At 57.0% G+C, this 13,078-nt stretch overlaps 3 protein-coding genes across 3 annotated transcripts; 2 read left to right on the top strand and 1 right to left on the bottom strand.

Annotated features, from left to right (window-relative positions):
* Nucleotides 1-3,402: 3,402 nt before the first annotated feature.
* B0T26DRAFT_725683 (ATP-dependent RNA helicase has-1) lies at nucleotides 3,403-5,658 on the bottom strand. Its single transcript, XM_060442784.1, has 4 exons — nucleotides 4,986-5,658; nucleotides 4,835-4,933; nucleotides 3,887-4,776; nucleotides 3,403-3,831 (listed from the first exon to the last, which is right to left on the bottom strand). Exons 1-4 carry the CDS (start codon nucleotides 5,599-5,601, stop codon nucleotides 3,694-3,696), a joined length of 1,743 nt encoding a protein of 580 aa, XP_060291263.1. The 5' UTR covers nucleotides 5,602-5,658; the 3' UTR covers nucleotides 3,403-3,693.
* Nucleotides 5,659-7,648: 1,990 nt separating this feature from the next.
* B0T26DRAFT_655911 (uncharacterized protein) lies at nucleotides 7,649-8,307 on the top strand (the record flags this gene model as incomplete). Its single annotated transcript, XM_060438669.1, has 2 exons — nucleotides 7,649-7,951; nucleotides 8,002-8,307. 2 exons carry the CDS (start codon nucleotides 7,649-7,651, stop codon nucleotides 8,305-8,307), a joined length of 609 nt encoding a protein of 202 aa, XP_060291262.1.
* Nucleotides 8,308-11,366: 3,059 nt separating this feature from the next.
* Nucleotides 11,367-12,937, top strand: B0T26DRAFT_656084 (6-phosphofructo-2-kinase-domain-containing protein; the record flags this gene model as incomplete). The annotated part of the gene is made up of 4 exons (XM_060438683.1): nucleotides 11,367-11,472; nucleotides 11,542-12,131; nucleotides 12,188-12,301; nucleotides 12,416-12,937. 4 exons carry the CDS (start codon nucleotides 11,367-11,369, stop codon nucleotides 12,935-12,937), a joined length of 1,332 nt encoding a protein of 443 aa, XP_060291261.1.
* Between the last annotated feature and the right edge of the window lie 141 nt (nucleotides 12,938-13,078).

Genomic DNA, 13,078 nt, shown 5'->3' with positions numbered 1-13,078 from the left:
AAGCTCTTCGATCTTGCGGGCCTCTTCGGCCTTGCGGGCGTCGTCGGCGGCTCGGATGCGTGCGGCTTCCTCGGCGGCCTGTTGGCGGCGCTTTTCGGCCTCCTGCTCTGCCTGCCGGCGTGCGGCAGCTTCCCGGGCCTTGCGTGCCTGCTCGGCTTCCTCTGCCTGTCGGCATGCAGCGGCTTCCTTGGCTTGGCGGGCCTCTTCGGCTTGACGGAGCAGCCCGGCCGCCTCTGCTTGTCGGCGTGCAGCAGCAGCAGCTTCCTGGGCTTGGCGCTGCTCCTCGGCCCGGACTTGTGCTGCGATGAGGGCCTGGGTCTCTTCGCCGGCCTGGCGCTCTGCTGCTTCGTCGTCGCGCCGTCTCCGCTCGGCGTCTTGCAGCCGCTGCTTCTCCAAAAAGGCGTGGACTTGTTGCATCGCCGCCTGCTCCTTGGCACGCTTCGCACGCTCCATTTTCTCCAACTGCTTCTGCTTTTCGGCTTCTTTCTGTTCTATTTCCGCGCACCGGCGGTCGTGTCTTCGCTGCAGTTTTGCCTTTTTCTTTTCCTTCTCGAGCTGCTTCGCCTCATCTTTCGTCTCAGGCTCGGGCGTGTTGGGTTGGACCGGCGGCGGTTGGTCCTCTGCGTCAGCCGTCGATGTGGGGACCTCCTCTTGCGCCGCTTCTTGCTGACGCCGCCGCCTCGCCTCCCTCTGCCGTTTGTTTTTCTCCGGCTTCTTGGCCTTGCGAACTTCGGCCCCTGCGGCCGCTCTGGCTGCTTGCTGCTCGTCGTTTGTCTTTTTCTGCATGTCGCACTTCTCTCGGACAGTTTTGCGCAGCTCTTCCTTGTCCGTGTTGGCCGCCTGCCGCGCCGGCTCCCCGTCGATCTGCTTGCCCAGCTCGCTGGAGGTTGGCGTCAGGAAGGCATCCGAGCAATCCGACCCATCCGATACCTGCGAGCCCAGGTGCGGCGAGCCCAGGTGCGGCGAGCCCTGGTGCGGCGAGCCCGGAGACTGACTCGCGCCGCCGACGAGATTCTCGAGGTCGCCGGGAGGGCCCAAGTGAGCCGTGAACCAAGCAGGTATCTCTGCAGTGGCAGGCGGCGTGGGCGCATGTAAAAACAAGTGCTCGATCATCCACTCTTTCTCAATACCCTCTGTGATGATGTGAACGAATCCCTCGCGTTCCAGCCTGTTGGCCACTTCTATGCATCGGTTCATCTCGACAGCCTCCATCTGGGTAGCCTTGCCCACGCATGAGTCGATGTCTCCCGCGTGGCAGACAGCTTTCCATTGGCCAAAGTTCATGGCTACGAGCATGGCGCGGGCATTGAGCCTGGGGTGGTCGACATGGGCCGCCACGGCGTATGGCGTCGGCGGGCCGGGCAAGATCGTGGTCAGCCACGGCTTGCCCTGCACGCAACGGAGCATGTTGTCGATGAAGAACGGCGTGCCGGGGGCCGCCCCGCTCTTGATCTTCTCCATGCACATCTGGAAGCCCGCTGCATGGACCATCCGGGTGTTAGCCGGGTCCTTGATGTAGGACCTGGCCCTGTCGAATGTCTGATCCGCCATCATCCAGTCCGTGTCGAGAAACTTCCCGCACGCCGCCGATATGCGGAACATAATCCTCTTAGCCGCTCTCATCTTGGCTCCCTCGGTTTCGCACTTGGTCAATTCATCTATATATTTACAGCTTAGTCCATCTGTGAGGGGTAAGGGTGAGTAGTTCTGGATGATGCATGTCTAGTGTGTGTACGTGTAGGTTAGGCCATGTGTGTCAAGGCTGGAGATGTGTACCTGTGAATGACTGAGTGAAGTTTGTATGTGGGTTGTGTGTGAGACTTTTCGGATTTTCGTCCGTCCGTCTGTCCTTGTGTCTATGTGCCTATGAGAGAATGTGTCTGGTAGATGCATGAGAGGTTTACACTTACCATCCATGACGTCTTGGCAAAAATTGCTGATCTCCTTGATGATCTGCTTCTTCCCAAACACCAGGAGAGGCCACTCGGGCAGCTCTTGGCGACTCTTTCGCTCGTGCTCGTACCACTCTACCACCTCTGGCTGGACAAGCTCCCATTCCGACTGGATAAGGGGTTAGTGAAGCTCAAGCTTGAGGGGACGATTGATACTCACTGTGCAAAACACATCCCACTCTCTCCATCGATCACTTGCCGTCTCGTTAACAAGGCGGCTGTACGTTGGCCGGCCAGCCATCTCCTCTGAAGCCATTTCCTGCTTCTTCGCTGCCGAAAAAACAGGAGGCAAGGACAACGAACTGGATCTCTGATGCTCTTCGTCGTCGGAACCGGGCGGCTCGCGAAGCTTCGGGGGCACTAACGAACAGGAAATCGAGTTAAAAGAGGGTTGCGAGAAAAGGCCCGCGAGGTCTGCAGGGTGTACGAAAGGTGTGATGAAGGTGTGCGAGAAGGTACGAGACGCATGAGAGATGTGTGCGAAAGGGTACAAAAGGTGTGAGAAATTCGTGTGAAGGGGTGCAGAGAAAGTAGGAGGAAGGTCTGCGGAAATTTTGTGCGAGAAAGGCTTGAAGAAATTTGTGCAGAGATGCGTGCGAAGAAAAAGACGCGGTTACCTCAGTGGCAGGTTGTTTACCTTTTAGCCTCAGGGCAGACTTTGGAAGTAGCCCTTGCGCCTTCGCGTCTCGCACTTCTCTTGCAATACTTTTTCAGGGTCGTAAAGGTCAGGTGAAAGTGAGGTCAAGTTGAGATGAAAGTGAGAGCCGAGTTGACGACTTGAAGTCGTGGGTGCTGTCTACGTATCGTACCGAATCGGCCCACCAACTCCCGCTATTCCAGCTGAAAATGCCTCTTCGTATCCTCTGCGTTCGAGACTCCTTTAACTAACTCGGCTATATTCAAAAGCGAGGTGAGTACATGCAAGCGGATTACACGTATGGTGGTTAGGGCGATGTTCAATGTATCAACATCGTTGAATTGCATATCACATTTTCTATTTTGGGAGTCCAATTTACTTTACCGGTTCTAATCTAGCGGGTGACTACAGTGTTATCCTTGAATTAACGTCTTTGAAACGACATTCTTGCTACTTCTACCACATTTATAACTAGGCTACAGTTTGGGTCTCGCGGTCACATTTCATCACGGCGGTCAGCCGCAAAGACCATATTGGTTCCAGAGCTTAAATCTTTGGTTATAATCATTTCTTCTCTATAGAGGGCATCCCTCGAGGCAGGAATTGTGTCAAGGGCAACTTTATGAAATCAAAGAGACGGAGAGACGGAAGGGCTATGCCCTAGCTGATCCGCGCCCCGGGCTCATTCGGATTTCAGGTAACTCGTGATTCGTGTGGTGGTTGGCCTGGAAAAACAAAACAACACAACACAACACAACACTGTAAAGTGCGAACAAGCCCGTTCTTGGGCCCCTCAGCTACTGCATGCACGGCACAGGGTGATATAACGTTCAATTTACTAGCAGTTTAACTGGATTCATTGGAGATGGAAGTCTGCCGTTCCAGCTAAGTAAACGCACCGGCGCCGTACACCATTGGAACCCCGATTCTCCTACCCTGACCAACATTAAGGGAGAATAGGACTTCAACGCTTAAGGCGCCGAGGGGAATCCCACGAACTCAGAAGATGACCGAGAGCTGGATTGGTATTTATAACAACGCCGTAGAAACCGCCACGACACAAAAGCTCATGCCAAGCCGCCATTAGCTAGGTATCTAGCAAGTCTAATCATTGCGCCGGCCACTCGCGCCACCCTGCCGCGGCTGGCTGCCATATGCTCGCCTTGGCTGCGTCTTCTTGTCTCGGCTCATGCCAGCAGCCAGCGTAATGTCGACTCGCGGTGGCTGAGTGAACCCGAAACTCTACTCTCGAATTAGCTCGGCTCTTGGCCTGTGGCCCCAAACTGCGGGGACTTACCTTTGCGACCTTGAGCAGGTCGAGCTTGTGAATGTCAAAGACGCTCCGGAGACCGTGAGAGGCGTAGGCGTGCAGATACGAGCGGTATCCGTCCTTTGCGCTTTGATTAAGGTAGTAGTTTTGCCCAATGAGCTTCTCGAGCTGAGACTGCACATTGAGGATCTTGTTCTTGGGAAAGTCGTACTCGACGACAGGCACCTTGGCCGCCTTGAGATGGGCCAGGAATCCAATCTCATTCGGCTGCAGGAAGAGCAGCGACCGGCCCTTGGTGTTGTTGCCTCTTGCCGTCCGGCCGACGCGGTGGATGTAGTCACGCGGGTCATCCGGCGGATCGAACTGGACGATCCAGTCCACTTGGGGGATGTCAAGACCGCGAGCGGCTACATCTGTGCAGATCAGCGTCCCCTGCTTGGCGTTGCAGAACTCGAAGAAGGTGTTGGTGCGCTTCTGCTGCTTTTGTTTCCCGTGGAGGTCGAGAACCTGCAAGTCAATGTACTGCAGGAGTTCACTGTAGTACTTAACCGAGTTACAAGAGGAGAGGAAAACGATGATCTTCTTCTTGGACATCTTCTTGAGGAATGAAAAGAGCAGCAGGAAGCGCATGTCGGCGTCGACGATGACATAGCCCTGGTCGAGACCCTCCACTGTGCTGAACTGCTTCTCCTCGTCAACGTTGATGTAGAGGGGCCCCGGCCGCAGCGAGATTCTCGCCAGGTCTTCGACTTTAGTGGTCTGCGTCGCGGAGAAGAGCATTGTCTGCCGGCCTTCCTTGGGCAGGATCTTGACGATCTGGCGCATCTCGTCCTCGAAGCCGGTTTCCAATATCCGGTCGGCCTCGTCGATGATCAGGGATCGCAGGTTCTTGAAGACGAAGGGGGTGTTTTGGAGGTCTGCTCGCAGGTCAGCATTGCCAGCGGGACAGCAACCGATATGGGACCTGTAACTCACGGTCTAGGAGTCGGCCAGGTGTCGAAATAAGCAGATTCACACCCTTGCCAAGCTTGTCCGCCTCGGCTCTGCGGTTCGCGCCGCCAATGACAACGCCGTCTGCATATGGTTAGTTTTCTGGGTCAACCACACCCTGGGGGAAGGTACGCACATGTCTGGGAGTGGTTGGCCATAAGTTCACGCGCAACGCCAAAGATTTGCAGCGCCAATTCGCGGGTTGGTGTGACGATAATAACGCCGGTGCCGTTCCTTGGCTTGAAGCGCAGCGAGTGCAGCATCTCGATTGCCGGAATGAGGAAGGCGAGAGTCTTTCCCGAGCCAGTCTTGGCCGCCCCGAGCACGTCCTTGCCGGCGAGAAGGGGCGGGATGCCTCTCCTCTGGATCTCAGTCATCTTTGTGAAGCCCATCTCGCCAATTGCCTGCATGGTCTTGTCAGAGAGTTTGAGCTCGGCAAAGTCCTGTGCGTCGGTGGCGATGGAAGGAGGGAGGAGAGAGTCATTCGGTGCCCTGATCTCGTCGCCGTCCTGGTCTTGATCTTGGTTCTGGTCCATGGCCTCGCTAGCCACTTCCTCCTCCGCTTCTACGGAGGCATTGTCGGAGACCGCAGCCGCCTCCTCGGTCACGGCTTCGGGGGCATCGTTGACCTCGACGTCGCTTTCCTCGGGGCTCGGGTCTCGCTTAGACTTTTTGGATTTCCGCACGGCACCCTCGACCTTGGCAGATTTGGCGTCCTTAAGCTTCCGCTTTTTGCTGAGATCGGAGGCCATCGTGCTGTTGCTTGGTTGCTTGATTGATCGCCTCGAGTCGAGCCCACAGTTCGGATTGCCCTGGAATTTGCCTGGACTTTTTTTCTGCTTATCGCCGACGCGATTGCAGGGATTTTCATGGCCGGCAACAGGTTCTGCCGCTCCGGCGGGGTGCATGAGGTGGGGCGTATGCAGGGCTGCGACCCACTTTACTGACTTCAACACTGGTGAGCAACTCAACTCGGTGTCAGCTCCTACCACATGCACCTTCCTCACTTGGTCTCAAGTACGACCCAACATGCTGCACTCCAACACTCCAACCTTGGTCCTTCCCGTCCTCGTCCACCGTCTGGTCTTTGGCCATCTTTGGTCAGATCATGGCCGAGCCCGACCTCGCAGTTGTTGTTCTCGTGGTCGGTCCCAACACGTCGGCACTTGTTCCGCATCGCCTCGCAGCCGACATTTCTTACAGCTCCAGCCCAGATCACATATACCTTCGATTGGAGTAAATTAACTTCAGGGCAGCCCGAAGGCATCCCGCCGATGGCGCAGCACCGATCCCCGTGTTTTCCGTCTTCCCCGTACTCAGCAAACTGAGATACATCCCATCTGACGATCCTTTGCTCCCTTACTCACCCGACCCCTTGGCGGCCCACCTTAGCGCTTATCAGGATATCGAAACCCTAATTCCCAGCTTCCCATCACAGGTCGCCTTGTCGACACAGACAATTACTTGCCGCCTCTCAGCCTCGCTCGGCCAGTGGTCCTCACTCGGTCCTGCCTAGGAGGAGCTCATCGCTGTCAAGTGGCAGGATCGTGAGCCATCTCGGCGAGCGCTGGGTTAATGTTCCATCGTGGCACATGGTGCACATGGTGCCATGTCGTGGGCTTTGCTCTTTTACGAGCGGGGTCCTTTATTTCACTCTAATGTTGTGCTCCAATCGTCACCCTCACGCGTGAGGCTGTAGATGAAGATTAAACATGCACACCTCCTTGCTGATCGACACAGTTAGTGTGGCTCTTTACTCTTACTTTTCTGTTGTGTTGGAGTGCCTCGAGTTAATCTGGTTGACATTAAAAAGCAACCACCGCTGTGAGACATCAACTTTGGTTCGGTCTGGATCGGTTTTCAAGTGACAATAGCCTTTGTCCCTCTCAAGACGGCAGTGCCGGTGATGAACCGTGAGTGAAGTGCAGAATCTGGGAGAAGTCCGGTGATGGTCGAGAATCTGGCTTCCGGGCTGACAAGAAAGTTTGCCACCGAGCAGACCGAATTCACCTCGGCTGCGTCTGACCAGATGCTCCAGACGCTCGATCTGGGTTGTCATAACCTGCTACAACCTGCGATCGCGCCAGTCGTCAGGATTTCGACTCGCGATGATGTCGATAGTCCTGGTATTGCCACCAATGCTACTGCGTTAGCCTGTTCAGGTCGTCGACGTAACCTGGAGCTGAGGTGACGGCGTACCTATGCAGCTGGGGTGACGGCAAGGCAATCCGGCATCTCGGAGCCCAGTTTTGGGAACAAATAAGATCAGTGTGTCGTTTCTCCGCGTTCAAACCTGCGCTCTAGCCCGCCCATTCCCTCCCTCGGACAGTTGATGCAACCAAGTGGCGTCTGGAGAGGCGAAGACACGGCTCAACCCGAGCCAGGTAGTATCGTGGGCATCACGGGCCTTCCTTGATTGGTGAAGAGTCCTTGGCCGGACACCAACTGCGCTGCGTCTCCTTTTACAAGGCAAGGATTCTTGAGATGAGCATCATTTATTCCTAGTTACGACGCCCGAGGTCCTTCTCTCGGACAATCTCGAGGCCCTATATTCACACCATGACGGGGTGACGGGCAACGGGGCGAAGCCTGTGTGGCTGGCCCGCGTCAAGAACCGACGTAGTGGGCAATGGGTGGTTGAGAGATCATGATGGAGATCCACGAAGTCAATATAAATACCCGACTCCCTTCTGCCTGGATGGTTGATCGACATCGGCTCCAGACATCATCCACAACCCAACAGCCTTCCAGTCACCGACCTCTTTTCACCTCACACATCCCAAGAGCTCCACTGCAGCAATGAAGCTCTCCATTCTTCTCTCTTTTGCCGTTGGCATCGTTGCCGCTCTCAAATCTGACAAGCTCAGCCATCTGCAGCCCCTGAAGAGGACCGCGAGGCCGAGCGAGCTCATTGGCGACTTCACCAGCCGCCTGGCTCGCGGCATTGCTCTGACCACTCGCCAGGAGTCTAGGGCGGCGCTACAGAGGGTGCCGGTGGATGCTGCCGAGTCTGTCGTTCGCCGCCGGGGCGAGAGCCTCACGGCTGTTCGCCAAATGCGCAGACAAGTCTCTGCGAGCGACTTTTACGAGTGTTCAACCACGGTACGTTATCCCACACGACAGGCCGTTCAAGAGCTAACCTTGCGCATCAGAGCCCGGCTCCCAACGACGCCGACTGCCAAGTGATTGCGAACTCGCTCAAGGCATCCAGCGAGGACATCGTGGTGGCCCAGAACGCGTGTCTCACCTTCAGTTTCGCGACGTGCCAGGGCTTCTTCTGCTCTCTCTGCGGCACCTTGCAGACCTCGACAGACTTTATCGGCAACCAGCTCGACCTGGTCGAAGGGTTGTGCGTGGCCAATGGCCAGGCGGGTACCATTGTCAGCGATCAATCTCCGCAGTGGGACGCTGGCTTTGTTACCACAGGCAGTGGCCTGCCGAGCTACGATGTGTGCTAGAGGAAAGACGGGCGGGCAGAGTGAGTTCGGAGTTGGCTTTGCAAATCAGGCTTGCCTAGGGCGGGAAGCGTTGGCATCTCACGGCCAAAGCACCGTCCAGTTCTGAGATGCGATGCAACGCTATATCGGGAACTTCGGACAAGTCCTTTCCTCTACTCCGCGATGGAAACCTCGCTTTTGGCTTTGTAACTGTCCTGTGTTCGGAACTGTATCAGTGTCGCCATCACCTTCCTAGTTGTAGTAATTAAAATTGCGTGCAGAAACGAGGCCAAGCGAGAGTAAGGGTTCATTAATATACGTGCATATTAGGTCTGCGCGCGTATCAAGCATAGCTAAGCGAATCCCAACCATGCCCATCACGGATCCTCTGCCTTCCTTCTAGGCACTATTGTGGTCTGGGTAGCCGAGTATCTTTGGACTAGACAGTTTACGTTCAGGAAAACGCTAAATGCATTTGAGGTGTTGACCAACACGTGCAGACAGTATTATACGCACACGCCATCTCTCTTTGAGTATGGCATGTCTCAGGTCGAACGATGGAACGCTTTGCCTCCCTCATCCCCAGCGGCACTTCGTAGGGCTTATCGCTTATCTTATCGCTTATCTTATCGCTTATCGGATCTTATCTGATCTTATCATCCATTCGCTGATGAGCGCATGGCAATTTTGATCTGACGCGCTTTGTTCAGCGAAGCTGTCACGAATGAAGAAAAAAAGCATACATTCCAGCTTCTTCACTAGAGACAAAGTCTTCCTTTTCGGGGCGGCAGGTCCGCAGGAGCAAAGGCGTCTCACGTGGTCACGTCACAGCCGCCTTCCCCACAACTTCAGAAACTTTTCTCTTCGTGTCCCGATCGAAACCCCGCGATCGTGGCTGGAGCTGACTCCTGTTAGGTAAACCTCTTTGGCGCAGCAAACGATCGACAGGAAAACCGTTCCCCACGCAGAAGGATTCGAGAACGAGGGGAAGAAAAAAGCGAAAAAAAGGTACAGTTGTGCAACGATACGATGCCGGGCTACGGATAAAGCTGGATATTTTTATCCGTCCTAAAGCCTTGGGTGTCATGTGGTCTTTGGAGGCATCTCGTCGGCTGGGGACTGACTGGCTTCGCGTTGGTGGACTCCTGGCGCAAACTCCAAAGTCAGATGACCTGATGCCTCCTCTCCCTGTCAGGCGGTGAATTTTTGCAGGCTAGGCTTGGCCGTCAGTCTAGCGTCCCAGTCCAGGGACCGCCGCCCGTCCGTCGGGAGCTAAGGTTAAAAATGGGAATATTGGGCTCGTCCCGCTGGGCCAGATCTGCCCTTTTGGCTTCACCAGCGGGACAGATTGTGGATTGTGGCCAGAACTCCCCATTCCGAGAATTTCTCTATCGCTCCATTATCGCCGACCCCTGTGGGGGTTTCTCGCGGTGACAAGAGGGCCCGGAGGTGGTGGGGTGCCCTCGCCTTCCGGGCGGTCAGCCGACACCTCGCGCCCGCCCCTGAAAGCTGCCAGCGAAGCGGTTTGCCTCTTTTCAACCCCCCGAGGTGCTGCGGCGAGATTTGCAGCCCGGCGATACCATTACTCAATTGATGGGGGTTTCCTCTGAAGAACTAGAGCGGGAGCACTAGAGCAAGAGCGCGGAAAGACTCCCTGACTGTCAGGACATCCGATCTAGTGGAATCTGTTAGTGCTGAAAAGGTCACGGGCCCAACTCGCTGGCTTGGACTGGCCGGCGGCTCTTGGCTTTGGTTTGGCATTTGTCGTGAATTGTGGATTGGAGGTTCCTGGCAGCCGGCCACTCCCGGGCTTCGGGAGGAGCCAAGTCTTGGCCAAGTCACGTTGGTTTATACATACAATCCGGGACCAAGGGGCTCTTCGGGCGGGCGGGAGAGCACGTCAGGGCTGGGACTTGGTTAGTTATTGCCGCCGCAAGGGGGACAGACTCTGACACTCGGCTGCATTTGTAAATCACGCCACGCCACGCGAACGGCAGCAAGAAATGTTCACGGCGAAGGGCGCAGCCAGGTGAGCACATGGGGATGGGTCTCGGGACCTCCTTTGAGCAAAGTAAAACCTAAACCTAATGGAAGCTTGGGCTGGACCTTGTCCGAGAGAGGCTCGAGGGAGCACGGCACGACACGACACTCGCCCAAGCTTGCCGTCGGGTTTCTGGCTTTTCCATACCGTATTCTCAATAACCCATGGAAGGTATTCGTATCTTGACCAAGCCCATCCGGCCGGCGGGGTGGGTCGGACTTGGCCCGCTGTTGGCCTCGGTCTGAACCTCGCGCTGTTCCATGTCGGGTGCTGCCCTCAGCGGGCAGCATCATGGACTCGCTCGCTTTCCTTCCGGGCAGTTGGGGGTGAGATGCTCGCCGCCCATCTCACCCCCAAATCTGTCCACCTCAGCGTGGGCCGTATTACGTGACCTGAGGTGTATGGCGGGAGCTGCCCGTGCGTCAACGAGTGGCTACCCGCTAGCCGGGCTGGCACCCCCTGTCGCTAACCCCGGGCCTGCTAGAAACCAGCCCTGAGAATTCCGAAGGTCCTGCAGACCTACCCTGAATTGCGTGCCAGCCCAGCATTGGCGGGCTCCATTGGCATTGGGCGATGGGTGTCTTTTTCTCCGCCACTGCTTTCCATCGGCAAAGCGAATCCGCCACAGTTCCGGGTTGGCAGCCGCACTAGGTCAGGTCGTTTTCTTGCAATTGATTGCTCTGCAACTGCCCATCCATTGCCTCGTGCCTGCTAGGTTTGTGTTTTGCTTTGGCTCCCCCGTCTCTCGTACAACACAACGACAAGCAGCGGCGAGAGGGCGACGACGCCGAGACAGACGCAGCCCGCAACTGCACTGCACTGCACTGCACTGCACTGTAGGTACCTACCGTACTCGGTATCATCGCAGCTTTCAACTCGCCAAGAAGCTCCCGGCGAGGCTCACGCGATCACCTGCCAGGCCCTTCACCACGAGCCCATCTGCTGTCTTGCACCCAATCCGGCTGCTACATGTCTCTGCAATCGCTTCTGTCCTCGTCTGCCTCCAAGCCATTACGTCGATAGCCAACGCGCCTCCAAAATGGCTCCCAAGATGAACGGAATCGGCGTCCAGGTGGAGAACACTCGCATCTGCGTCGTCATGGTTGGCCTCCCTGCTCGGGGGAAGAGCTACATTGCCCAGAAGGGTGAGCCGTCCGAGTCTGGTCCCTTTCTAGTTCTCCGTGCTGACCCTCGTGTGTCGTGCCCGCCTCCAGCGCAGCGCTACCTGAAGTGGCTCTCGATCCCCGCGGCCACGTTCAACGTCGGCAACTATCGACGCAACGACTCCCCCCACCCGTCGGCCGACTTCTTCGATACCAAAAATGCCGAGGGCGAGCGCAAGCGACGGGCCGCCGCCGAGGCTGCCGTAAAAGACATGCTCAAGTGGTTCGACGGCGGCGGCGTGGTCGGCATCCTGGATGCCACCAACAGCACCAAGGAGCGCCGCAAGTGGGTGCTGGACTGGCTGACCAAGGAGGGCGTCGAGGTCATCTTCGTTGAGTCTAAGTGCGACGACGAAGAGTTGATCATGGCCAACATCCGGGACGTCAAGACCACGAGCCCCGACTACAAGGGCCAAGACCCGGAGGAGGCGGCTCAGGACTTCCGCAACCGCATCCGCAACTACGAGAAGGTCTACAAGACCATCAACGCCGACGGCGACGAGAACGACCTGACGTACCTCAAGATCATGAACGTCGGGAAGCAGGTCATCATCAACCGCATCCGCGACTACCTGCAGAGCCGCGTTGTCTACTACCTGATGAACCTGCACATCCGGCCGCGGTCTGTGTGGCTGTCTCGCGTAAGGGCTCTCGTGCGTGTCTGGCTTTGGCCGGTGCAGTGCTAACCTTGCTGCAGCACGGCGAGTCGTTGCTCAATCTCGAAGGCCGCATCGGCGGGGATGCGGGACTGTCATATCGCGGCGACGAATACGCGCGCAAGCTTCCCGAGCTTGTACTCGAGTCTGTCGGCGTAAGTGACGCCTAGGTTGCGGGCGCCAAGCCGGCGCTTGCGACCGGCTTGGAGCCCGCAACCTCTTTCTCTGGTCGTGACTTGGTTCTGGACTTGCCACTGACAACCCTGCAGAGCGACCGGCCCTTGACTGTCTGGACATCAACGCTCAAGCGCACAATCGCCACGGCGCGGCACCTCCCCAAGCACTACAACCAACTGCAGTGGAAGGCGCTGGACGAGCTCGACGCGGGCGTGTGCGACGGCATGACGTACCAGGAGATCAGCGACATGTACCCCGAGGACTTCCAGGCGCGCGACGAGGACAAGTACAACTACCGGTACCGCGGCGGCGAGAGCTACCGCGACGTGGTCATCCGGCTCGAGCCCATCATCATGGAGCTGGAGCGCAGCGAGGACATTCTCATCATCTCGCACCAGGCCGTCATCCGCTGCATCTACGCCTACTTCATGCAGAAGACGCAGGAGGAGAGCCCCTGGGTGCCGGTGCCGCTGCACACGCTGATGAAGCTGACGCCGCGCGCCTACGGCACCGAGGTGCAGACGTACAAGGCTAACATCAAAGCCGTTAGCACCTGGCGCGGCAAGGGCAGCACCGCCAAGCACGAGGACCCCAGGCCCGACGGCGGCGTCTGATGCGGCGGACTGCCGAGTGTGGATACTGATTTGCCGTGCGATATCTTGCCATTTACTCGCGCCGGCCCCGAGCGGACCGGACCGTGTGGCACTGGATATGGGTTCTGGTTCTTTGTGCCGGGAAAATAGGGGTTACGGAGT

The sequence above is a fragment of the Lasiosphaeria miniovina genome (genome assembly GCF_030549165.1).
Source record: "Lasiosphaeria miniovina strain SMH2392-1A chromosome Unknown B0T26scaffold_7, whole genome shotgun sequence".
Classification (NCBI taxonomy): Eukaryota; Fungi; Ascomycota; class Sordariomycetes; order Sordariales; family Lasiosphaeriaceae; genus Lasiosphaeria; species Lasiosphaeria miniovina.
This window is presented reverse-complemented; position numbering and strand designations above follow the sequence as displayed.